This window comes from Podarcis gaigeae, assembly GCF_964106915.1.
Source record: "Podarcis gaigeae genome assembly, chromosome: 4".
NCBI lineage: Eukaryota > Metazoa > Chordata > Lepidosauria > Squamata > Lacertidae > Podarcis > Podarcis gaigeae.
In genome coordinates this window covers 35,776,629-35,804,135 of record NC_139677.1, presented here as the reverse complement: position 1 = coordinate 35,804,135, position 27,507 = coordinate 35,776,629, and the positions used below count along the sequence as shown (strand labels likewise).

At 42.2% G+C, this 27,507-nt stretch overlaps 2 protein-coding genes across 3 annotated transcripts in view; one reads left to right on the top strand and one right to left on the bottom strand.

The window, feature by feature from the left end:
• Nucleotides 1–1,949: 1,949 nt before the first annotated feature.
• RP2 (RP2 activator of ARL3 GTPase) lies at nt 1,950–17,506 on the bottom strand. The gene is made up of 5 exons (XM_083734513.1): nt 14,418–17,506; nt 7,005–7,670; nt 5,639–5,753; nt 4,123–4,208; nt 1,950–3,602 (listed from the first exon to the last, which is right to left on the bottom strand). The coding sequence occupies exons 1-5, from the start codon at nt 14,550–14,552 to the stop codon at nt 3,519–3,521; spliced, it is 1,086 nt and encodes a 361-aa protein (XP_083590639.1). The 5' UTR covers nt 14,553–17,506; the 3' UTR covers nt 1,950–3,518.
• A 905-nt stretch (nt 17,507–18,411) lies between these two features.
• Nucleotides 18,412–27,507, top strand: part of SLC9A7 (solute carrier family 9 member A7) — a 50,609-nt gene continuing 41,513 nt past the window's right edge. Inside the window, exon 1 of one of the 2 annotated variants that reach the window (XM_083734277.1) lies at nt 18,412–19,044. In XM_083734277.1, the coding sequence (XP_083590403.1) occupies nt 18,621–19,044 (424 nt within the window). In that variant the 5' untranslated portion in view covers nt 18,412–18,620. The remainder of the gene's footprint in view (nt 19,045–27,507) is intronic. The other variant, XM_083734278.1, reaches the window with a different exon arrangement.

Genomic DNA, 27,507 nt, shown 5'->3' with positions numbered 1-27,507 from the left:
TGGGGTATAAATTATTATTAGTAATAATAATGCAAGTCAGAACAGTCTGATGGCATAAGTAGCCCAGCAGGAAGTAGAGCACCTTTCAGGACCACAGCTTCACAAGCCTCCCATTCTCTGCTAGTAAGCATTAAGGAAATGGATGCTTTTGAGCTGCTGAATCATGTTCAGTCACTTGTGTAAATGGAGACTCCCCCATGCGTGAAAGAACGGGGTCAAAGGTAACGTGAAGTGAGGAAGTGGCCTGAGAACTACTAAAACTTGCAGCTAATTTTTGATAAAACAGCACATATAACTGAAATTCAAACACATGGAGATGAAACTGACCTGGGATGGTCAAATTGAGAGGCATTACTCAAAACAAAATAATAGCCTGATGCAGCATGCCAACTCTGAAATACCACAGTAGTACAAATAAAAAACAAGGGAGAAAACATCAACTTTGCCTCTATCAAGTATAGAAGTATGATCATAATATCTGTAAGAAATAGGGTGCTGAGAAAAATGGAATTAGCAGATCAAGGTACATACACACTGCTGCAGGTACACAGGTATCCACACTGCCAGCTTTTAATAAAATTAAAAAATTGGTATAGTTGGTGAGAGCTAGGTTCCAATCCCCACATGAAAAAAATGTTTCACAGTGGCCAGCTGGATGCCTAGGGAAAGCCCACAATCGAGAACCTTTGTGCTACAGTGCCTTCCCTACGCGATTCCCAGAAACTGGCATTCAAAGGCATCCAAAAATGGAGTGATGACATGAATTGGTCTAAACCTCCTTCAAGCCATCCTTTGACGATGCAGCTTGCAGTCTATAGGGATCAGCTCCAGTTGGCAGCTCCTGAGTGAAGCTGTTCCCAGTGGTGTTTACATTTGGCAACAAACTCTGAAGCTTTAAAAGGAATAATTGGCTCCCAGGTGTTCCTTTGAACTATGCCTTTACCCATCCAACACCTCAGATGTGAGGCAGTGAGCATAGCTGAGGCAAAACAGTCTCACAAGCCAAATTAAGAATCCTGGTAGGCCAAATCTGACCTATGGGCTGCAGATTCCCCATGTCTACTTCACCTTTTTTGAGGTAAAGCCTGCTACCTAACCTGGACAATGCCCTTAAAAGAATAATGCAGCTCTGATCACTGATGAACCACAATTCTCCACTGATGAAATCATATTGTAAGCTGTTAGGCACTTATGCAGTAGATCCCTAACTTCCACCTTACAGCAAATGATCTTGGAAAGTTTGTTGGCCATCTTTACCCCTGACCAACTACATGGCTAGCTAGCCAACCACAAAACTTTGTGGTTGACACATACTGCTGTTGGGCTGAAGTTTTGAATAGTTTCACACAAAGTAAAAAGTGCCTGGCTGTATTTGAGTATTTGAGGTGCTAAGTGCTTGCCTTAAAAAAAAAAAAAAGCAGCAATGTTCCATTGACATCCTTTGTGCTAGGTAAAAAAGTACAAACTGAAAAAAGAAACATACTTTAAACCTAACTGAAATAATATCATTTTTGTAGTTATCGAGCCTTGAAAAGGTTACACACGCTTGCTTTTTGCTGTCCTAACTCACTGCAGATAATACATTTTTTTAAAATGCAGTCACTGAGCTCAGTTTGGTGTTCCCCTCTGATCGGCACCCAGGGGGACCACCTGGCTTGCCCGTTCTAAGGATGGCCCTGTTTGGACCTTCCTGTCAGGCCTTTAAAAGGAAATAGTGGGAGAGTAAGAAGCCCTGTTATGAAAGTGTCCTGGCTCAGTGTTGTCTGGATCCAGCTCATTATCAGTTGCTACATGAAGTATATAACGTCAAATTTTAAAGGACAAAGCTCAGCTAAATAAAGTGACAAGAGGGCGGCAATGAGACCAATTAAATTAGTTACACAACCGTGAACAGATTCGTTTAGAACATGGCACACACTCCTACATCTTTAATTAAAAAGTTACAGGGCTTTTCATTTAAATATTTATTATAAATCACATTTTACAAGTGCTAGACAAAAAAGGCATTATAAAAGCCATAACAAACATACAAAACCCTGATAAAGCACTTACTGTAGTATGATACCAATGAATTAACTGAACAGTTATACCTTATAAAGAATACGCAATAATTCACAAAGATCCAGAAATTAACTGCACAGAATCCTTCAATTTTGACAGTATAAAAAGAAATTAGGAAATGTTATTAAAAACCTTCAATGATTTGACAAATTATCTCTCCCTACACATTGCAGAGCATTTCCTCTGATTTTAAAAGTTATTTCCTGTTAAAGCTTCAGGTAAAAATTATGTTGTCTTTATCCAGCATATAGTACTATTCTAGCAGATAAAACCCTTATTTCCATATAGCACATATTTATACAGTTGAAGAAAAAGAAAATTATTTCTTTTTACAGCTTGTATACAGCACCGGTTTCTACAGATTTCAGTATAATTACAATCTTTTGAGTACACCTACTTACTTTGTACTTAACATGCCACCTTCCAGATTAAGCATAGCCAAGAGACATGATTTGTACTCTAAGCCATCGTGTTGCACTCAGAATGCGTAAACCTGATTGCATTGTCTTGTTAATCTTTCATCTTTATTTTGACATTCTAAACCAGAGCAAAGTCCTGCAGATGCATCCTCCTTCAACATTTGAGATAGAAGTTAACAATTATAACAGGTGCTTGGAGATGGCACCAAACAAAACAGAGTGAAGTCATCAACACTCAAGCTCAGGGCAGATTTGGATGACCAGAAAACAGAATTTGCAAGCTCCCACTTTAGATTTTTATACAGGGAGGCTCACCCTGCTTTTCATAAATTTAATACATTTGGAAAAATTACTCTTAATGCAAGAATTAAAAGCAGCTCTCAGTACCAAGAGGTACTAAGTCCCCTGCAGGAATACTAACTCTGTTTCTGCAAGCACTTCCGCGATGATTGAGTATTTAAAGTGTAGCCACTAAATATACTTTAAGTCAGTGTAGAACCTGAGACTTTAGCACAAAAAATTAAGCTGGAATTTCTCATCTCTGCTACTTGCATGCAAGAGAAACAATCCAAAGTCAGCCATATTGATTTCAGTGTGAGTGAAGTACATTAGATCATCCCCACTGAAAAATCAAGGTGTGTGTAACTTTAGCAAAATTTTCTGTATTCTGTAAAAGCAGATCACCTACAAAAGTTTAAATTATGGTACCTGTGGAGTGACCTTGTTGCAAATAAGTTTTAATTTTGACAAAAAACAATGTGCATGCTCTCTCCTAAATTCTACCAAACATACTGAACGGACTGCCAGGCTTATAACATTGAAACATTATATGCAAGAAAGAATTGGGCATAAGCAGGTGAGCACTAAAGAGCTTATAAAGGTATCTGATATGTGGCGTGTTATTTGTTGGATGCATTTAATTAATTTTTTTTTTTGTAAAGGCAACTTCTTGTTTTTCTTCAAAGCGTCCGACTATCAACTGAGTGCTATACAAACCTAAAGTACATCTCAACCGTCAATAAGATGCTTATGTCTACTTCACATTCCCATCTGCATATCAGCAAAATTATAGAAGCTGTCTACTTCTCTGGAAGCCGATGCCTTGTCCTCTGATACAAAAACCTGTAGTTTAAAATGAAAATGAAAATCACTAACATGCCCTCAACCAGATGATTTTATACAAGATTCTAGTTTTTAAAAACTGGATCATATTGTTAAGCCACTCCTACTACTGAGTCAATTCAAGTTAAAAGCCAACTTAAATCCTGGATAAAACAGTAATACCAAAGTGAGAGAAACATGTTTTGTAGTTGGCTTGTTTCAAACATGCCATAGTTATCATTAACCACAGTTTATCAATTTGGATACTGCAGGCTGTGGTTAAGCAAACGCATTGGACCAGTCACTATGCTTCTATTAAGCATCTTGCCAAGGGCTGAAACATGCTGCCCCGAGCTCCTTGGATGAAGGAGGAGATAAAGTGTTAAAAAGTAGTCTTAATTTTGAAAGTTAGCATTGAATTAAAAAACAAACTGGTTTCAGAATCAAGCACTCTTTTGAATAACTATATTTCAGTAACTAAAGTAACTTGCAAAGGAGATCAATAGTTCTAGAAAATTCTAGAACCTGTGCTGCTACTCACCTTTGCTCCACTGAAGACATTAACAACAATGTCTTGGCACGCTGCTACAGAACCGTCACCACAGAACTCTAGCGCAACAACGGGACCTAAGAAAAAGACAGTATTTTTGTCATTAGGAATTTTCAGATATTTGGCCCACAGAAAATATTGCACTCTTTTCACAGTAAGAGCAGAAGCAGTCCTTGAGAGAAAAAGCTGTATCTCAGAAAACAAGTCGAGTGTTACACCAGAAGTCTGAAACCTACACAGAACCTCTCTCTACACTCCCAACTATTTTCTTCTGCTAACGCTACTACCCCAACAATCCAGAATGAGGTTTCAGTGAAACTACAGAAAAACTGAGCCACCTAATCACAATTTTTACCAAAAAATTATTTATATATTCATTTTATATTATTTATATACTATCCTTCATCCAAGGATCATAGGGCAGATTACAGTATAAAACACAAAAATACATAACATAGTAATAAACAAGACAATTACCCCCACAAAGTTTGAGAGAATACAACAGCATTCCCTCAAGTCTAAATATATGAACTAACATACCGGTCAGCAATACATGTTTGAGAAACAATAATGCCTGTTTAAATATTAGGTTTACCTTTTGAAAAAGAAAATGTTTATGTAGAAGGGCTTAGCAAAGCAACTGGTACATTTCTTAACTCCTTTATATAAGCATTTCTTCAAAAGATATATTTAAACATGCAAATCAAAGTGATTCAATGACTTCATGGGGAAAACAATACATTACACTAAAGCAACTAAAGGTTTTGTCATCCTTATTTGTTAAACCAACATAATAATTTCAGCAGCAAATATATTAGGAAAGCATGAAAGACCAAGCAAAATATTGACTTTTTGTTTTAAACAAAAAAAGTGAGCATTATCTTGCTGGTTAGAGGTGGACATAATATGGTCTATAAAACACAAAAAGAAATAAATTAAGTTTCAGAAGTATTACTCCATTTTTTGCAGGAAGGATAATGTTCCTATAAAGATAAAAATGTTCCTATAGGCTGTGATTTTCAAAACTTCTTATTGCAGTTGGTTCTCCTGTAGATATGCGACAAAAGGAAAATCTTGCAAAATCTTTGCAGATGGAAGAAATTAAGAATGTCATGCATAAGATGAAGAGCAGGAAAGCACCAGGGCCAGATGGGCTTCCTACAGAGCAATATAAGGCATATTTATACTTTATGACCCTTAGGTTTTGCTGTGTTTATCAAAAGCTTTTGAATTAGGCACCCTGTCAAGCTCAATGTATGATGCATATTATTTCTGTAGATACCTATTTGGACTTCTGGAGGGCTTATATCAACTCGTATTTTCAACTTTAGATGTAAGAACTAATGACTATTGTATTCTCAATGTGAGATTATGGTTACTGTGCTTTATATCCTTTAAAAAAAGGTTTTTTATGACACTTAAAATATGTATCAAAGAATACAATTTCCATCGTTTTATTAAGTAAATTTAAAGGAACGGAAGGGTTTGTTTTTTGGAGTAGTCATACCTTTTTCAACTAAAGGGATAAATTCAGTCGCTTTTTCCTGGAACACTCGCCGAGCATCATCCGCTTTCATGGAAACCTCTTTAGTCTGAACTAGCCAGAAGCCTTTGCCGGTCATCTATTGCAACAAGAATTAGAATTTCATATAAATTAACTAAATATTACTTAACATATTATTTTGCTTGCATAAAGACTATAACCAATATATGCAAAAAATAAATAAATCCTGTTTACAATATTCAGTCATTTGCTTCACCTTTGTTTCTTTATGCTTCCTCCCAGAGATGGGAGCTGGAATAAAATAGTGGGGATGGGGGCAGGTAAGCTCTGCCCCACAGTTGAATGCAATGCACGTCAACCATGGGAGGGGACGGTCCCCTCAGATATTTTATGGTGGGGCGAAGGGAACTCAGGCCCAAGGAGTTGGTTCCTATGCTTCTTCCCCATTTTAGTGAACCTCAGGTTATACACAGCTATCATGTTCCAAAGTGATAAGCCACCGTGGCAAGTGCACAAATGAAAAATGTGAGGCAACCCCCATCCGCAGATGACATGGGGTGGTATATAAATGGTATAGCTAAGGTTCCTGCATTGCAGGGGGTTGGACTAGCTGACTCTTGGATCCCTTCCAACTCTTAAGATTCTATGATTTTATGATTCTACAAAATGGTGCCCTATGGAAAATTATTTGATGCGACAGAACCTTCCATCAAGGCACTCTTCTTCAAGTCCCACTCCCCATACAGTGCATCAGAGACCCTTCCTTCACTAGGGGGACAAAGGTAAAGCAAACGACTGAATACAGTGATGCCTCGGGTTACAGATGCTTCAGGTTACAGACTCCACTAACCCAGAAATTGTACCTCAGGTTAAGAACTTTGCCTTAGGATGAGAACAGAAATCGCGCGGCCGCCCCATTAGCTAAAGTGGTACCTCAGGTAAAGAACAGTTTCAGGTTAAGAACGGACCTCCAGAACGAATTAAGTTCTTAACCCAAGGTACCACTGTATTGTAAACAGAATTTTTTTTCTTGAACAGAGCCTTTTTATGCAAGCTAACGGTATACAATCCATGGTCTTATCCAAATCTGATGAATTTTCTCCAATGGCTAGGTTAAAAGAAATAAGTAGGCTACAGGGTCAAGTTACAGCACCCCACCCTCACAGTAAATTTCCTATGCGCACAGTGAACGTGAATATAGGAAAACAGAAAAATCCGGAGCAATAGTTTGGCTATACCAAGTGCAACTTCCTAGCAGCCATTTAGGAACTAAAGAGTAGTTTGGCACTTAAACGTACGTTTTTAGAAAGGTTTCATAGTTTTTAAGAAATACATGTCAAGATGGGAGAGACAGGCGTGTGTTTCTTACCTCATCAATTAACTTTCTAGCATTGGCAGTTGTATAATCCCCAGCAAAGAATACGGCCAGGCAAGATTCTTCACTGTGCTTTGGACGTCTACCCTGTGTAACTGGAATTATACTCCTGTGGGCATCCGTTGAAATCCTGACAGCTTTCAGTTCCTCAGTGGTTGGCAGTGGTACATGGTCCTGAACTAAAGCGTCCGCAGCTAGAAGACTCCAGTTGTTCTCTCCCGATACTGGTGTGAAATCATGGATATTGCTCCATGTATTGTTAAAGATGCTCAGCCCTGCGTCTTTCAGCTGCAAAGCCAGCTCTGGATAGTAGTACTGGAAACACCCAAACTTCATACCTGTAGATGATTCAATGATGGGTTGGGTGGCACAGCACAGAAAGACGTCCATCTTTCTGCAGTCCCGGGTACGAAACTGTTGGCAAGCCACTACACATTTACAATCTTTGCAATCGCGGAAAAACACGCTGCCTTTCACAGGTCCTAAAAATATTCGGCAGTTTGTACAGTCATCAATAGTGATTGTGGCCGAGTGGTCAAAGATGTAGATATTGCAGTTTTCACAGTCCTGAATAACAAACTGTTGCCCTGCAACTTTCCCAGGTAAACGTCCGACTGTTTCGCCCTTGAGCCCAGAAAACATGTAGTCTTTGGGATCAATCTGAAAGAAAAGCACAGGGATGTAGCAAGACAATACGCTCAATAAGCTATCCCTAAGAGAAACTTAGCACATTGTGGTGAATGACTTACTTCTTTTGTGACATTGCTGTATTCCAAAGAAATATTTTCTGTTATTTATATAAGCAACTGTCCTGTTACTCAAGGATAAGAGATGCAAGGAAAGAGATTCTTTTTGGACTGATTTTTGTTGCCAATGAATGTACAAGTGGCATACAATGGTCAACCAGTCAGATATGAAGTTGTGCCATGAAATAAAACTGAACACACAGAAGTTCAGTGATGCCTTTTCACTGATAAAATAACCTTTTGCAGAACAGAATTGCTAAGGTTTACAGTTAAATATGTACACTGGGGAGGGGCTGTAATTCAGTAACAGAGCATATGCTTTGCTTGCAAGAGATCACAGGTTAAATCCACCTTCCCCCCCCGGGGGGGGCTGGGGAAATTACTCCATCATGAAATCTCGAAGAGCCACTGTCTATCAGTGCCAACAACATTGAGCTATATGAACTCATGATCTGACTTGGCATAGGGCACCATCATATACTCCAGATTAACTTTATTAAGGAAAGGGCAGAGAAATGATTACTGTTTTAAGGGAGTATAATTGCATTTAGGTAACTTTAGGCTATAGATAGCAAGCCAAGTTACAACACATCCACAACATCAACAGATAATTGAGGTAATTCAGAACATAATAATTTAATAAAATTAGCCAGCAAGTCGTATTACTGCCAGAAACAGAATACAAATAATGTGCTTTTTAAACCTGCTATTTACTTAGAATACTCATATTCTGGTCTTTCAGAAGATTCTCAAAATAAAAACCACACTGAAATCTAGTACAGGAACAGAAGCATCCATGTAGAACCAAGACTATTCAGGCAGCATTTCATGCCATCATTTTTGTTCTTCCCTGGTGTCATAGCGAATTGAAGGCCAAATGCTAAGAGCTGCTTTGTTTCCTTTTTGTCTTCTTTCCCCATTTTATTTGGTAATGTTAAGACTGCAGTTGAAGCACTGTTGCAATCTAGTTTAACTTCCTCAAATATTAATTTTCCTCCCAATTCCCTCAAGGAGCAAAAAGTAAAACTGACTTTTAGATACGAAATCTAACATTTGTATATCACCATATTAAAGGTAAAGGTACCCCTGCCCGTATGGGCCAGTCTTGACAGACTCTAGGGTTGTGCGCTCATCTCACTCTAGAGGCCGGGAGCCAGCGCTGTCCGCAGACACTTCCGGGTCACGTGGCCAGCGTGACGAAGCTACTCTGGCAAGCCAGAGCCGCACACGGAAATGCCGTTTACCTTCCTGCTAGTAAGCGGTCCCTATTTATCTACTTGCACTTAGGGGTGCTTTCGAACTGCTAGGTTGGCAGGCGCTGGGACCGAGCAACGGGAGCGCACCCCGCCACGGGGATTCGAACTGCCGACCATACGATTGGCAAGTCCTAGGCGCTGAGGTTTTACCCACAGCGCCACCCACGTCCATATCACCATATTACTGCACCGTAAACAAATTGGTAACTTGAAGAATGCAGTTCTTATCAACTTGAAAAAGTTCATTCACACGAAACACTAAACTGACTTGGTGATAGTGTTAAAAACTGAGATATGAAAGCTAGGAGCTAAATGGCACCTTAAACCTAGCTTATGGGCGCAACAATGGAATGTCTAGGCACGCTTTTTTATATAGTAAGAATACAAAGCAGAAAATGAAGGAACTGCAGCTAAAATATTATGTTTATTTTTCACATGGTCTAGTCCTTCCCCTGCCCACCCCACTAATAGTCTTAAAAGGGCCTCTTCTCCAGTTTTCAGAGAGTAGCTGGAAGTGGGAAGATAGAAAAAAGTCCTCCTTTCCTTCCACTCTGCATTTTTAATCTGAAATCTTAGGTGTAGTACTGCACCCCAGAGCTCAGAAACTGCTCATGCTAATGAAATTCCCTGTCGCAAAATGTGCCTAGAACAATGGGAGTTTCGAACACTGGTGATAGAAGAATGGTGCCACAGTAAGCCTTGCTTCTTCTGTATAGTCTTAAGAAGCAGTCTGGAAGGTTTTGCTTTGTTTGCCATGACATCCAAATTGCGACAAACCATAGTTAACATTAATAATTAATTAATTAATTAATTATAGGGACGCGGGTGGCGCTGTGGGTTAAACAACAGAGCCTTGGACTTGCCGATCAGAAGGTCGGCGGTTCAAATCCCCGCGAAGGGGTGAGCTCCCGTTGCTCGGTCCCTGCTCCTGCCAACCTAGCAGTTCAAAAGCACGTCAAGTGGAAGTAGATAAATAGGTACCGCTCTGGCGGGAAGGTAAACGGCGTTTCCATGCGCTGCTCTGGTTCGCCAGAAGCGGCTTAGTCATGCTGGCCACATGACCCGGAAGCTGTACACCGGCTCCCTCAGCCAATAAAGCGAGATTAGCGCCGCAACCCCAGAGTTGGCCATGACTGGACCTAATGGCCAGGGGTCCCTTTACCTTTACCTATGGCTTGTTGAAACAAGGCAACTTCAAAGTTGCATCTCTAAACCTTTTCTAAAAGGGATCAACTACATATGCTATTAAACCCAGGTAACATAACTATGTTAAAATAACTATTCAGTTTATTTACTGAGTCCCTTATAAAAAAGGAAGTTGATCAGAAAGGGGAAAAAACTCCCCAAAGTCACATCACAGTAGTATTTTTCCTGTAAAATGTTCTATTTATACACTACATGCAGATACATGTACATAATTTTCTGTATTAGACTAGTCCCAAGTGGAACTAAAATTGCACAGAAAGCGAAGTTACACATATTGCTGGGAACTGTCACACATTTTAGTGCTCTTCTTCTGCCCTGAAATATGCTTTAAAAATGCTTTTAAAAGTGTATTGTGAATGTTGAAATTATAGATAGTCCAGGATTGAGCAAGGCAGGACAAGAAAAGATACAAAGGCATGTCACGAACTCAGGAATGCCCAGTAATGCTGTTCTCTGTAACTGTGTGTGGCCTGTTCAGTCCTGCTCCATTCCATGCTCATATACCAGATATTTTATTTAGCCTTCTGGCAGAGCACAACAGAATTAAAAGAATAGGCAACCAATTACAAATTATAGCTACAACACCACAAGATCATACTATCTACTGTACTACAAATGGTTTTCTTGTCTCATGTATGAAATGTACCAGTAGGAAACTCTTGAAAAGTGGTTACAGGCAGACTAAAACCTGACCTACTTTCATCTACATTCACACACGCCTTTCAATAAAGTTAGTTTTAGGACCTAAAATGACCTGAAATTAAGGCTCACCCACACTCTTGATTTTCTAGCTGTGTTTGAAATATGAAAGTACAGCCAATTTGATTAGGATTATCTTGCTAATGCCAAACCATATATTCTAAAGAGCTGCAGCAGGCAGATCAGAATCTACTGGTAGATCTTGCAGGGATCTGCAGTAGATCAGCAAGAGCTACAGACTCCCAATTATTGAACAATGGCTACAATATAGTATTTTTATGTAAATTAGGCTGCTGAAATGAAGAAAGCTAAGAAGGAGTGGACTTGATTTAAAATCTTAATTCATTTCTAGATGTTGGTTGCTATCCAACAATCTCAGGGGACAATGGAAGAGTGTGTCTTCTGGGGTGAAGTCAAACTGTTGTAGAGTTATAACACCTGCTGTGAGGCATATGAGGCATCCGGTTGTGCTGTGTACCATGGAGTTTCTTCTTTCTGTGCTCTTTCCAACCCAGTTCCTAGGCTCAGCATGCACTCATAGACCTGCAGTTCTTTAATTCTGATTTCATGCCTTCTCCTTATGTCTCTGGTCCCCGTCTCTCCCCCCCCTTCTTAGGGTTCAAGTAAAAAACCAAGTAGATTTGACAATGCTGGTCTGCTCACTCCTGCTATAGAAGAGCTGGAGAAGATGACACTAGGAAAATGTATACAGAACTAGCCCTGAATTAATGGTGTGTGTGTGTATATACACACACACATACACACACACACACACACACAGAGAGAGAGAGAGAGAGAGAGAGAGAGAGAGATATTTTAATTCTCAAAAAGGAGGTCCCTCATATAGCCCAAACAGCACCACTTTGCATTTTCAGAGGAAACCATGGTTTGCACAAGTACCAAAAAACCCCAAAAACTTTACGGGGGGGGGGGGGGGGACCTAAGCAAGCTATGAAAACAACCCAACAAGGTCTAAACAGATTCAGAACATTGCCTCGTCTGCCTTAATTCCAATCCTCCCCCATCACCATCCGTTTTAAAACATATTAAACTGGTGGCTTTATTTAATCCACTTAAGAGCCTTAGGTGACAAGGGCATTTGGCCATGTTAAATATAAATATAACTCTTAAATTTAAGTGTGTCAAGTCTGCTGCAGGTAAGTCTGCAATGCTTTAGAATAGTGATAGCACAGGGAATTAGTACAGTTTGCCTAGGCACTCTCTTTAAAAGGAAGGGCTATTCCCTGAAACACATGGGCATTCATATGCTATATGCAGTCTCAGAAAAGGAACAGACAGGCCTAATGACAAGAGGTGGGGAAAGTGCAGTCCTCAAGACGATGCTCGGCAGCACTGCCATAATCCCTGACCACTGTCCATGCTGGCTAAGCCTGTTGTGAGTCTTGCAATATCTAGAGGAGCACAGATTCCCCACCTCTAAGCATGCAGGATGGCAGATATTGGGGAAAATCAAGCTCAACAATAACTTCAAATGAAATGACATTTGAAATAACACACCAATTAATATTTAACCTGATCACTTCAACAGCATACTGAATGTTTATTTCAAGGACACTGTCACTCTGAAGAATGGAATAGTGTTTCATTTCCGTATCTACATTGGGAGCAGTTCATACCCTAACGTGTAAGAGGATTCATCCTATGTAGGACAGTGGTTCCTCAAGGGAGCAGCGGGATGGCTGACAGGAGCAGGCACCAAGAGTCTAGGGCAGGCACCCCCAAACTCAGCCCTCCATATACTTTGGGACTACATTTCCCATCATCCCTGACCACTGGTCCCGTCAGCTAGGGATGATGGGAGTTGTAGTCCCAAACATCTGGAGGGTCGAGTTTGGGGATGCCTGGTCTAGGGGCTACCAGGGGTGTAAATGACTAGAGGTGTAAATGACTATCAGACTTTGAAAAGCTGGTATCACTGATTTAAATGCATAAATTATGCTGAATGAAACTAAATAGTTTAATTGGATTTTGTATACAGTAATTGTGCAAATGATTGTCACTTTCTCATCTTACTGTCTAGAATCTTATTGTCTTGCTATCTTCCTTAGAACATCATGCAAAGCACTTTTCTGAATAAAGTTTTTTTTATAGGGCAGGGGGTACAGGGGATGAGTTTATGGAACCAAAGGGTTAGTGGACTAAAAAGAATAATGGTGTCATACAACGAAACATTTTACACTCCTTAGTATGAGATCTATCAAATTGCAAACTATACTGTTTAAGGGAAGTTCCTTTCATTACCACAAGAGGAAGTTGAGTCAAAAACTACAGAAAAGCTTCCTCAGTTGAAATCACCTCCACCACCCACCAAGCACATGACCATAACATGAGTCAAGTGTTACATTACCTCTAAATTTTGAAATACCCAATGCACAGAACCAACTAAACAATAAATAATTAGGGAGCCAGGAAAATAAAGTGTATGCAACCTCAAAGAGCAGCTTACATAGTGTTGTGGAAAAAATGCAATTAGTTAGCAAACAAGCACAGAATCCTCTGTGGGAAACAGCTGCCTTGGCTACTACCTGCAGCCTCATTGCCAATTCACAAGGGGTGGGGGTGGGTAGGAGGGATGAAATAAGAGGAAACCATTATGTTTTACAATCAGATACACAAGATTACAATGATGCCCTCTTTGCTCAAAATCCCAGAGCGATAACTATATCAGCTGCCAAACACAAGATGTGCTGAGGTACCTCAAAGGCAAATCGATTGGTGGCATGATTTGAAATACCTTTCGCAGGATGCTGAGAGTGAAAGTACAAAACAGCTTATTCCACAACCCTTTGTTGTAGTCTTTAGGATCCCACAACACTTACTATGCATAGTAAGGGCAGATTTAAGGAGTTAGATAACCACCTTCCTTAGGGATGCGCTAAGAGATGTTGAGCCTGCTCCGTAAGCAGGTAAGAGGATAAGACGTGCTGGAAAAGGAAGTACACGCAGAGAGGAAGGAAGAGTAACGAAAGACAGAAGACGTGTAAAAAAAGGAACTCGGGACGTCAGTAGAGAGGCGCCGAAGAAAACAGATGATGAGCGACATGGAAGTCCACACGTAGCAGAATTGCTTGCACAACATTAAGGACATTAAGGTACCCGAGCAATTTTGGACCACAACCGCCTACGGAAGGGCGTCTAAATACAGATTTTTCTGCAAAAACAACCCCCCCCCCCTCACGCTCAGGTCCAAGAAGTGTGGCCCCTTCCACCCACCCCCTCCCGAAGAGGCACTTGGAAGAGCCGATAGGAGGAAAAACCCAGGCTTCCGCCACCCCAAGCCGATCCGTGTCTGTTCCAAGGGCGTTCACACGTGCATCCTTGGCAGATGCAGCGGGGAAGGAAGGAGCCCCAAGGGGAGAAAGGGGCGTCCGAAAGGGAGGATCACGCGTGCAGTCAAGGGAGAAGCAACGGGGGAGGAAGAAAGGGAGGGAAGCAGCAGCTGGTCCTGGCGGGGAGTGGGCGGCAGGGCGGAGGGTTACCTTGGCTCGCTGGTCCCAGCTGTACTGCGGCTGCTTCTCGGCCTCCGAGGGCACCGCGACGTCTCCGTCCTCGCTCTCGCCGCCGGGCTTCGGCTCTTTGGCCTGCTTCCTCCGCTTGGAGAAGAAGCAGCCCATGGCGGTTCACCTCCGGCCACACCGCGCAGCCCGCCTCCGGGATCGCGCAAGGCAGCGGCCACCACCCCAGCCGCTGCTCCCGCTAGCCGAATAAGCCTCGCCTGGCCCCGCCCTCCGCTTTAAGCGCCCGCTTCCGGCTTCAACCTCGCCCGTCTCCCAGGGCGACGGAGGAGGCTCCGCCCCCATGGGCGAGCGGCAGCCTATCGGCGGCTAGGGTCGGGGCCGTCAATCGGACTCGTTGACGAATCGGGAGGCTCTCCTCCTCCTCCTCCCCTGCTTGAGCCTGGAGGCAGAGGGAGAAGTGGGTTTTTTTTTCTTTTCTCAAATAATAATAATAATGGGGGGATCACACGCCTCTCCTGTTCGTCACACTTTGCTGTCTTTCAGGGCGTGAAAATAAATAAATCCCTGTATTGCAAGGGGGTTGGACTAGATGACTCTTGGGGTGCCTTCCAACTCGACAGTTCTATGATTCTAAATAGAAATGCCTTGGGGTCTGAAATATCCCCTGGGGATGCATGTGTGGGGGGGTGTACTCTGTACATGCTCAGATGCAGGTGTGTATGTTAATTGTAGCCAGGTATGCTGCAACTACAGGCTCATATTTGGCAAAAGGCACCAGGGCCAAGTTCTTGTTCATTTTCTCCCAAAATTTGGTCCTGCCCAATAACTAATGTGCTCTGGGAACTATTTTATGGCCTCCGTTAAGAAAATGTTATTGCATTTATCAGGGTTATAGGTGATGCCGTAAAGTTTATAGCATAAACAGTCTGCCATTTGGTTGTGTACTAAACAGAGTTTGTGGCCAAGGGAACTACGCCCCATTGCTTCCCTCGATCACACTAGGTTTTATTTCAAATTAATTGACAGATTAGAGTGCAATCCTATACACCTCTATTCAAAAGTAAACCCCTTGGGACATTCTCCCAAGTAAGTGAAGAAAGGACTGCAGCATTCACATAATAGAACTTACAATGGAATCCTATGCTGCTTCCTCAGAAGTAGGCCTATGAACCTTAAAATACTAGGCTAGGAATAAAGAAGCAGTGGTTGCTTTAGCTGAAAGCTAGAAGCTTCAGTACAGACAAAATAATTTACTTCTTCACAGTGTACTTAAAACAAAAGAATTTGTGACCACAGGATGTAGTGATGCCACCAACTTGCGATGGCTTTAAAAGGGGATTAAACAAATTCATGGAGGATAAAGTTATCACTGGCTACTAGTCCTGAAGGCTGTGTACTACCACCAGTACCAGAGGTGGTTTGCCTCTGAATACCAGTTGCTTGTGGGCAGTAATTGTATGATGTGTATAATAGTTGTTCTTCCGGAATCATCATTCAGGGATGTGGAAACATGTAATAGTAAGATCAATTTGTAAATGAAGAGCTTATGGGACTGATTCCCTGTGTTCCCATGTTGCAGTGCAGAATTCAGTCTATTGTGCTAGCCACTGGGAAAAGGAATTGCTCACCGTTTTGTTTCCTTCCTCTTTTGCCTGATTTCGCACAAGCTTAGGCAAGCCTAACAAATGAAGTTCAGTGGATACACAGCCCCATTTTTGTGTGCATACTTAGTGAGAAGTAAGCTCTCCTGTATTTAGTTGACAGGCAAGGGGAATATGTTCCCCACATGAACTTGAACTCCTGTCATCTCTGACCATTGGCCATGGTGGCTGGAGCTTCAACACCGTTTGATAGGGCCACAGGTTCCTCACCCCTGTTCTGAGTAAACATGTATAGTATTAACATGCTTAACAAATGAATAACCTTGCTTAATATTTACCCAACAGAATATATGGTAAACATTGCAGTTCTCTTTGGGAAATGCTGCTAGTGGACTCCAAGGAATTAATTATCCCAGTTGTTGACAGTACAAAATATCAAGGGACTAAAAGGAGAGGATGTGTTAAAACAGTTACACCATAAATAATAATCTGGCTCAGATTTCCTATAATATTTAGCATTCAGTTAGAAAGCAAAGGTGGTCAAACTGGCCTATTAGAAAAATGTCAAAACCCACATTACAGCAGTATCTTTATTAAGCCAATGTGGCAACATGCAAGTTTTTGAATTCTCCAAAATGCTTCATTAGGCTAGAGGGTAAACAAAACAAGAGGAAGGGAGGGGTGGAAAAATTTCGCTGATATTGGAGCCAAAGATGGAGTCTGCTTTAAGTCACAGCCTTAAGATGAAATGTGGGAGGTGACAGACATTTATATGAAGTTCTGCAATGTACTTTGCTGGTTTGAGGTTGCACAAAAAAGTGCTGGAAAAAAGAAACATATATAGTAATGTTGCATGCCACCCCAGTCAGATGGGTTGGGTAGAAATAATGAAATAATAATAATAAATAATTTCAAAGTGGTGCGAGATTCCAGAGGTTCCAAGTGCTTGCTCAGAATTCGGTTTCTTTGGAATGAGGAATAGTGGAGACTGTGATATCTATGATATATGGTTTTTAAATGAAGGGGCTCACAGCATTAACACCCCAAGATGTCTTGCTTCTCCCACAGTCACAGCCTTGGATTCAAGCAGAAATCAAGCGTGGTCGCACTTTCTGGCTTGTGCCTGCAATCTGCTTCTAGCCCAGCTCTCTCTCACACTGGCCTGTCTTTCTCACTGCCATCCATTTGCCTTCTGGTACAGAGCAACCTCCTTTGCTATACCTTACTTTGGTCACTATGACCCTTGCCTGGCTAATTCAACAATGAAAACCTGTTAGATTTTAACCCTTGCTGAATCCAGGAATTAAGAGAGGACTCCGGCATCAGATAGTAAAACTCCCCCGTAAACTTACGATAGGAATTTTTAGAGTTCACATACGTTATATCAGTAATCCTTACCGCAACCCTATAAGGCAGGTCTCAGTTTAACTATCCTCATATTGCAGATAAAAGGCTCAAGCTGACTGACTTTGTTCAGGCATCAAGTGAGACAATAGTTGCAGTGGAATTTGATCTGGAATCTTACCTATGTGCAAACATTACTCCACACCAACTCCTGAAGCATAATCCTATCTAGGCTTACTTGGAAAGTACTCAATGAAGAATGCCTAGTGTTTCTGTATCAGCATACACATTGCTATTTTTCTAGAAAAAGAGGTGCCAGAACTCACCATGAACGCCTCCATTGTTCTCTTATAATGGCAATGGCACCCATCTGAGAGGTGCCAGAACCGTGTTCCAGCGGGTTCTGGCTGGAAAACCCCCTGGACAGCAACTTAGTTTTAATTTATTGGTTGCGTTTATATTCCACCTCATCTCCAAGGAGCTCAAGGTGGCGTACATGGTTCTTCTCCACTTCCACATTTAATCCTCACCCAGCGGGCTTCATGGCTGTGTGAAGATCTGAACCCTGGTCTCCCAGGTACTAGTCCAAGACTGTCACCACAACACCACAAAGGCTCTCTTGTTTTTTTGCTGGAGGGACACTGAGAATGGAACAGGCGTTGCGGCAGCCCCAAACCCCAAGCTTCCCACTAAGCTCCCTTTTCACTTCTAGGTTTGCAATTTCTGAGAGAGCAGCATCGACAAGAACCGGATGCCCACCCTCTGGCAACTCCAGGGACTTTGAGCTTTCTCTACTCAGCTTGTGGTGTACCCTGGCTGCGGAAGGAGGCGGTAGCATGGCCTGCACCACTTCAGGAAGTGGCGGGGGGGCGCCTTACATTGTCGAATATGCTTCTTTAACTCTCGCCCAATTAAACACAACAACAACCGTCAGCAGCAGACCTTTCCAAGGCACCAGACGCGGGGAGCATCCGGACACGATATTCCCCCGGAAAATATATATATTGCCTGCAATGGTACGGCCGTTCTCCCGCCTGGTTGCGCTGCCGGCGCAAATCCCGCCTCAGTGCGGGAGCGCAAGGAGGTGGCGCCGCCGCCGCGCAGCTGGGAGCGTGGCAGGCCTTAAAAGAGGCGGGGCGGCGACGGCAACGGCGAGAGACGGAGCAGTAGCAACGCAGCAAGGACTACAGCAGCCGGCAAACTTTGCCTGCCGGGGCCTGCCTGGCGGAGAGGACCCGCGCAGAGGCGGAGTCTGGCGGCGGCGCGCGCGCCACTGGGGATGAAGCTGCTGCTCCTGGCTTGGCGGCCACAGGCTGAGCGAGCGTTAAGAGGCTGGCCAGGCATTGCAGAGGCTGCGGGCGGCTCGGTGCGCAGCTGCTGCGGGCCGGGGGAAGAGAGAAACACCGGGGGAGGCGGCGGCGGCGGTGGCCCCAGCACGACCAGCAGCATGACGCGCCCTCCTCCGCTCCTGCTTCTTTCGCTTCTGCTGCTGCTGCGAATTCCCGGGCCGTGCTCCGGGGAGCGGAGCAGCAGCGCCCTGGAGGAGATCGCCACGGAGAAAGAAGCCGAGGAGAGCCACCGGCAAGACAGCGTGAGCCTCCTGACGTTCATCCTGCTGCTCACGCTCACCATCCTCACCATCTGGCTCTTCAAGCACCGCCGCGTCCGCTTCCTCCACGAGACCGGCCTGGCCATGATCTACGGTGAGGCTGGGGGTGGCGCACTCTCTCTCTCTGTGCTTTCTGGTCCTGGAGGAAGGAGGAGAAGGGCAGGGATGGGGAAAGAGATGGGTGTGTGCGCGAGAGAGATAGAGATCGCCTTTGATGCAAGCGCCTGCCGTGAACAAAGGCTTGTTAGCACACTTGCCTCAAATCCTGTAAGCAGAAGAGGGAGTGTGTGCGTTTGTGTGTGTCTTGCAGGGGTCCTTCCGTTCCTCGCCTTGCTTTTTCTCTCATCCATATAGGGTGACACAAAACTCTTCACTATGTTGCGCGCGCGTTTGTGTTTGTCTCCCCCGCCCCCCTCCATCGAAACCTTATTTATTTGTAGAAGCGCCATGAATGTCAAGGCGATTTGCTAATTCCACCTGCCCTTGGCTGTGGAGGCGGGAGGAGGAGAGTTGCATTAGATTCCAAAGGGGCGGGAACAGCGACTGTGTCTATGGCAAAAGGATGCTCTATGGAGGTTAGGGTGGTGGGTACATGGTGGGGTATTAGATGAGCAAGGAGGCATTTGCTCTGGTTGCTTGGACACTCCCCCCATCGCTTCTTTGCCTGGTGGATGCGACTCCATTCCTCCTCTGTTTTTTTCTTCATTGCCTTCAGATACACATTATGGTTGTTTTGTGGTGTCTTGCTAGTATCGTTTTCTCAAGGCCCAGGGTCTGGATAAATGCAGATGCACATGTGTGAGCCTCTTCTCAAGTCAAACCTGCACTTCCTTGAAGAAGAATGAGCATCCCTCAAAATGTGTGCAAATAGCCAGGCCTCTGCGGTTTCCTAATTCAGCATTTCCAAGCTAAAGGGGGAACAGAAGGTCAAATTGCTTTGGGCATCTGTTTTCTCTCTCTCTCTCTACACTCCACCATCACCACCATATATACCACTATCGTAAGAGGCAAATTATGTAATGTGCATTTCAGAGAGGCCTTTTGCATTTGCAAAAGCCCTCTCTGAAATGCACATTACATAATTTGCCTCTTACAATGGTGGTTTGCAGGCTTGTTTAGGGTCATAGGGAGTGGGACAGAGGCCAAAAGTCAGTTGCTTTTTACATAATGGAAAAAATAGAGATGTAAACTATGTTTTCGTGTCGCTTTTCTTAATGGAGATACATTATTATGACATGCTGAAATGTCCCCTGAGGAAACCTTCAGGCCTTATTTGAATGCTGCTCGCTAATTGAACTGGTAATGTGCATGGTGGTGCAGAAGTTAAATTACTGTATGGTAAACATTTCAATTGTAGTCTTGACCGCAAGATTCTGTCATGTGCTACTTTTGGATTACCCTTTTGGATTCCCTTATTTTTTTACTGGGAATAAACTGGGCATAATTTTGTTGTTGTTTTTGTTATCTTGGACTCTGTACAGGAAGACTAGACACATCTTTAAACATTCATGCTCTTTAGCTGGAAGCTTGGCTGCCTGCTAGCTTTGTGTTTTTTGTTTTTTTAATCTTTGGCCCTTGATGCTTGCTGGCTCCCTCCTGATTGTGCTGAAACTCTGCACCAGGAAAGGTTACCCAATGCACCTTAAATCCTTGTGTGTGGTCATGTGATGAAATTAAGTAAATACTGGTTTGAAGCTGTTCCATTTGCTGCTTCTTTTATATCAGATTTCTAAAATGGTTCAAAGTTGCAATGTACAGATGCCATGATCCGTGACTTTAGATCTGATTTTTATATCTCTTGCGCTATTATTGTTCCCTGTTGTTGTATTTTCTTGGGTTTCATTCTGCTACTGTGCTTTAGTCTGTTAGATGTTACGTTTGTGTTTAATTTGGACATTGTTATGATCTTAACTTTTCTGTAAGCTGCACAGAGAACTTGTTCTTTGTTTTTTTTTTTGCTAAGTACTGTAATTAAATGAGAAAAGCTTGCCCTCTGAAAGGTTTTGGTGGTGGAAGATCAAAGTAAAAGTACCATACGTTTGTTCCTACTATCTGATGTGGCACAGAACTGGGGAATTGTGAACAGCTCAGTAGCCACCAGATTTGATTAATGACTGGTGCAGAGGACTGCATGTGTACCTACACTGACATATATATAACCTTGTGCTATTTTCCTTTTGCATCTTCAATATCATAGCAATTCTTAAGTGTTCACATTTTGATCATAGGCAGAAGTGTGTTGATTCTCAAACTCTGGGTTTGATTACTGTATTTGGTTCTTCTTTGCTGGTAAAAAATGAAATCTAAAAGGGCATAATGTCTGCTCAACATTCCATGGTGCAGATGTTTATTCTGGTAAGGAAGTGCCCATGAATGTTTGCACTGGGAAAAAAGCAACTGTTTCCTCCACAATAACTATTCAACAAATCCTTAAAAGTTAAAACAGCTGAAAAGCAATGAGATTTTCTCTGCTAAGGTTTCTCAACCTCTGACAATCTTCTTAGTCATTTGTTCCCTGCTGCAGTGCTGTGCTGTTGTTGTTGTAAGTCTTTTCTTTTTTTAACACCCTGAACACTTGGCAGTAAAGATATGCAAATGTTTCCTGTGTGCTGCAATCTTGTGCATGTCTACGCAGAAGTAAACCTCACTGAGTTTAATAGGAATTGCTCTAAGGAAAGCATGTATAGGATTTCATTCTTAGCGTAACAGCTTGCATTTGCATCATTTTCCAGACCATTCAAAATCAGTTTCCATAAGTTATGGGTATACATAAGAAACATCCACATACTTGACCTGGATGTGGATGATATGATACTCTCTCACCATGGGACATTTGTCTCAATAATAGGTTTTATGTTGATTTTTATATTTATATAGAATGGTTTTTTCCTCAGTTCTTGAAGCTAAATGCATGGAATACAAAACAGACCATTATAGGAAGTACTGTATAACATATGTTGGTAGGTTCTATGTACTTAAAATCTCAATAATCTTTTTTTGCGTGTGTCAGTCAATAAATATAACATAGCGTTTCTGCCTGCTAAACTGTATATTTTATTGAGATAAATGGCAGGTTTTGTTTTTTTTAAAGAAAATTTAAAGACACAAAGGTCTGTTTAGTTTCACAGAGTGCACATAGTACTGTAAAGTTACATAAGCAAAAACACAGAACCTTTCCCTGAGTTGCTTCCAAACTGAATTGACAGTGAAGAAGACAGCAGAAGGATATAGGAAAGTGAGCTGGTCCAATTATACACACTTAAACTCTGTTCAGTTAAAAAATAGGAATTAAGGGATTAATCTAAAGGCTTGCTTAATTTATGAATTCTTTCCTATGAAGCATCTCGGAAGCAACATTGCAGTACATTAAAAACTCATATGAAACCATAGCGCACATAAAATAAAAGGGAAAAAAGCTATTGCATATAGAAGCAATTTCATGTCCATTGTAGATACTGACCGAGATAGAAATCTCCACTTAGAAGGTCTCTTGAAGGAGAGATGTCTTCAACAGATGCCAAAAAGACAACAGAGATGCGCCTGTCTGGTATGTAACGCATGTGTAGGTGCCTACACACTAAAAGCTTGATTTTTGACATCACATGGAATGGACTTCCTGATAAGATGGTATCTGCAAGATGAGACGTATGTGGCAAAGTTGGGCTTTGAGAAAAAACTTTGAGGGGTTTGAAAGAAAAAAGAGCTGGCGCTATCTATAAGTAGGGGACAAAATTGAAGTGTAAGACACAGTGAAAAAGCAAGGGAGAATGAATGCTGATGAGGAGGACTTACCAATTTGAGTATTAAAAAACCTGCACATCTAGGCTGAAGTCCTGTATTAGCTTACTTGAGAGTAAGCCCATTGAACTGAGTGGGACTTATTTCTGAGTACACACGTATAGGATTTAGCCGTTAACTAGGATTCTAGTTATCTATTTATCCAATCTTTCATATTGCTCCAGTCTTGTATAAAACAAGATAGTAAATACTTGACTATTTATTTTTGGTAAAACTTTGGCAGTAATGTTGTTTGTAGCGTTTAAGCAATGGCTAAACCATTGTTATGATTTAGACAGGAAGACTTTAGCACTAAGTCAGTCTTCTTTCCAGCCATATAACATTTATTGCTGGTGTTTAGTTGTAAGCAGTCTCAGCTGCTCTTTATTTGCATTTCAGGTACTTAACTCTACTTCCAAAAAGCATAGAAAAGCAATACTGAGGACAACCCATTGGCCTTGTTATTTCAGCACTGCGCTAGAAAATCTAGCCTTCGGTGTGGAACATAGAATATGTCAAGCCAGTTTGGGAATACTGTTAGTTCTTTCTGCGTCATGTGTAAATTGCCCAATCACTGTGTGAGAGGAGAAAAGGGGATTTCCGGACTTACTTGAAAGAAATTTTAAAGTAAATTAATTAAACACTCAGGTTTTTTGCTATTTCTTTTGGTAATCAAATTTAGTAACTGCTGTTGAATCTGTTTCATGCTCATTTCCCATTGCAGGTGTAACTTACGTATGAAAGAGTATTCATCATTGTAGGTAAAGGAAACACACGTTTGGGGAGGGGGGTGTTTATGAAATGCGACAAGAGTAACTTGTCTCATGTGGTCATTTTGCTTAGACTTCCATGTGAGTCCAGAGTTTATTATTTAAAACACAACGAACCTGACTGGTGGGAGAATAAGGACGGATGAAAGGAAGTACTTTTTCACACAGCTGGTAGGTAAACTATGGAATCTGTTAGCTCAAGACACGGTGATGATTACCACCAGCCTGGCCAATTTTTAAAGGGGCTTAGACTCAAGGAGGTGAAAGCTATCAATGGCTACCAATCATGATGGCTGTGTACTACCTCCAGGGTCAGAGGCTGCACCCCTCTGAATATCAGTTATTTATTATATTTTATGTGTTATTTTTGTTGTTGTTTTCCACAGAAGTGTTTCAAAGTGGCTTTACAGTGTGCTGTAAAAACAACATTAACATAACGCAGGGGTCAGCAGCCTAAGGCCCATGAGCCACAAGCGGCCCATGGGGGTTGTTTAACCAGCCATTGGACCCTGCTGTCCGCTTGGGGACCCCCGCTACCTGCTCGGTCGGCTCCTATGCACCACACTAAACTGGCACAGAGCAGAGTGGGGACCGCCTTACGCAACTCTGGCCGGCTTCCCATTGGCTGCAGGAAGGTCCTGCAGCCAATGGGAAGCTGCACACGCCTCCTCCATGCCGGAAGAAGCACTGGAAATAGCGTTTGCACATGTGTGTGCGCGCGCACTCTGGCCCACTGCGGCGTCTGTGGGACCATGAACCAGCCCAAGCCACAAAAACCTTGCTGACCTCTGACATAAAGTGTAAGAACAAATAAAAATAAACACAGTAAGGCTTCCGTCCCTAACCCGACTTACCTGGGAGAAAGCCTTAAGCACTGCTCACATGCTTTCAAGCCTATCTGTACAGCTTATAAAGGCTAGAATTCAATCTACATTTCTTCATTCTTTTTTAAAATGAACCCTGTGATTCTTGAGATGCTGGAATACACATGGAGCTGGCCTATAAGACATCTTGTTTCTATTCTTTTTTAAAATATGTATTCTGAGTTGATCATGGTGCTGAAATCTCTGCCCCATGCAAAATGACCATTGTGACCCTGCCAGCCCACTTGCTGGGTTCCTTTGAGCCTTTTTATGATACTGCATCAATAAAACCCCACCCTTGGTACCTAAGGATCAGTAGTGGAAGGGAACTGTTGCAGTTGAGGTCCCTGCTTGTTGACTTCCCATAGGCCTCTGGTTGGTCACTGTGGTAAACAGATTGCACATTGGGGCAAAATAAATCTTAATTTCACACATACACTCATGAGGGTCTGAACTGTTGGAGCACAACCTTAGGGTTGTAGTGGACAGCTTGAGGAAGATGTTGGTCCAGTGGGCCCCGTTGAACACAGTATGTCTTCTTTTTGTGTAAACCTGTTTTGCAGTGCAATCCTACAAAATAATTTGAAGTTTTCATCTTTAGCAGCATTGCCATGGCAACCTTAAATAGTCATCAGTTCTTAAACTATTTTGCTTGGCAGTTTGATTTTTGTTAACACGGTTGCAGTGTTAAAATCCTTTCCTACGCTTTTGTAATTGAGATAACTACAAAATTAGCATTGCCTAGAACGAGGAACTAAAGTTCTGTGCCAGTTCTGAGAACTCTATATTAGATATGTGGCACCAATTTCCAAGAACTTTAGATCCTCATGAGGAAATGATCACAATGAAAAAGCAGTTTTGGTTTCTTGTGAAGATATGCCTTAATGTTGCACTCCTTCACCCTTTATCAGAAACTGCATTTATTATTATTTTAATGTTACCTGTATGAATTAGGGTGGTTTAAGGCAAAAATGATCTGCTAGGGGGCAAGTCTGGTCCCCGGCATCACCACAAAATTTTGTCAAGGTGTGGCAGAAATTCCTTATAGTGTTGCCATTAAGGAAGATGGGATAAATATTACAAGTTTGGAAAAAAATGAAAATATAGTTAGATAGATATCATTTATTATTATTATTTTTTAAAGGCATTTTGTTCTAGAATACATTTCTCCTTGAATTCTCTAGTGTGGTTCCAACTCTATTATGAAGTCAAACCGCTTTTAAGCTGATCAGTTGACATGACAAAATATGGTTCCTGAATGATTGTCAGGAGGGTAGAATGGATATTAGAAGTTGGCTTCTTGTGGCTTAAGATAAATGGAAGACAAAAACGATTGGTCTGAATATCTTCCAGTTCTTGTTTGTCTCCTGTCACTAGATATTTGATGCTGGTGCATGGGCATTTAAAACTTTTATGGGTAACTGGATCCTGAGAAGCTGGTGAAATGCCTACGTTTGAGGGACAAGGGAAGACTATTCCAATAGCTGGGTCAGTTTTGTCCAAACCTTTTTGCCTAGGAAACTTCCTAGCTTGTTTATTTTGGATTTCATAAAATTTATACAACGCTAGATTGTAAAAGTGAAACGGAACACCCCTCTCAAAGCAGTTTAAAAACCTCAAAGTGTTTTTTAGCTGACTCCTGACAGCAAAAACTGTCTTGATTCCTTACGCTGCATTTTGATGCCCAATATCGCTAACATCCACTAGTCATCCTGACTGTAAAGTTTAAAAAGCAGAAGCATTAAGAAACCAGATAACGAAGTGAGACTGCTGCAGTGTGTGTCTGTGGGGAAGCTACTGATTGTGGTTTGTTGGTGTCGTTGTCAGCTGGAGGAAACATTGAGTGATGTTCTGTACTTTTCGCTTTGGTGGTTGCATGAATCTCTGCTTGGATAATTATTTGCTCCTTTTTCATAAATAAAAAAAAGCTATTTACAGCCTCTCAGTAAGCAGCAACTTGTGTTCTTTTGGTCAGATAGAAAATCAACCATCGGGTTCTCTTGAGCCACTGAGCAAACACCAGTCAGACACCAAATGATCAGCACTGGTTTCAACGCTTGAAGTTACTTGTAGTAGAAGTCTTAAAGTTCATATATATATGACAAATGTTTGCAGAAACATGGACACACCCTTTCTGTGGCCATGCCCCTTGAGGAAGTGGTGAATATGTGTACAATAAGATCACAAAACAGTACAGAAAAAAGTTATAGGCTGTTGCTTGTAGGGCCTGTGTTATTGTCAGGGACTGGATTGAGGAGGAATGGTGGGAATCACGTTGCCCCCCTTTATCTGAACTTTCACAAGGGCAGGAGGACAGTATTGAATTAGAACAGTGGTTTGCAGAGGGACATAGTCCAGAGGGGGAAAGCTGGGAGATGCTGGGTGAGGAGCAGCTAGAAGAAGAAACACCAGGAGAGAGACAGCTAGCAGATTCACTGTCCTTGGAAAGCATTCCTGACCCCCCCCCCACCATTGCCTAAGACTAGAAGGGCTCTGAGAGTGATAGAACACAAAGCACAGCGGCGACAAGCTCAAATTACCTGACATAGGAGTGGCATAGACTTTTTCAGCAGGGGGCCGGTCCACTGTCCCTCAGACCTTGTGGAGGGCCGGACTATATTTTGAAAAAATAATAATGAACAAATTCCTATGCCCCACAAATAACCCAGAGATGCATTTTAAATAAAAGAACACATTCTACTCATGTAAAAACACGCTGATTCCTGGAGTGTCCACGGGCCGGATTTAGAAGGCAATTGGGCCTGATCCAGCCCCCGGGCCTTAGTTTGCCTACCTATGACGTAGATTAATGAGGACGGAGGGGGGGTGGACCTTTACTGGGAGCAACGCCATTTCTAGAGTGATAGGCATTCCTTTGTCTCTTGCTGTGATTATTAAAGAAATTATCTGGTAAGAACGCTCCTTTCGTTTGATCTGCTTATTTACTGCCACTGCAGGAGGGATCCAGTTCCCCGAAGCCTGACAGTTACTCTGTTTTTTGAGCCCCTTTCAAGTGGGTTGTCTGTCACAGCATGTAAAGCTATACCTGTGTATGAATGGAGTGCGCCTGTTGTGTGTGTGGGAGCTTTAGATTATTCCCTTTTTCTGCAGATTTTGTTTAGCGTGTGGACCCTGCACAATGCTATA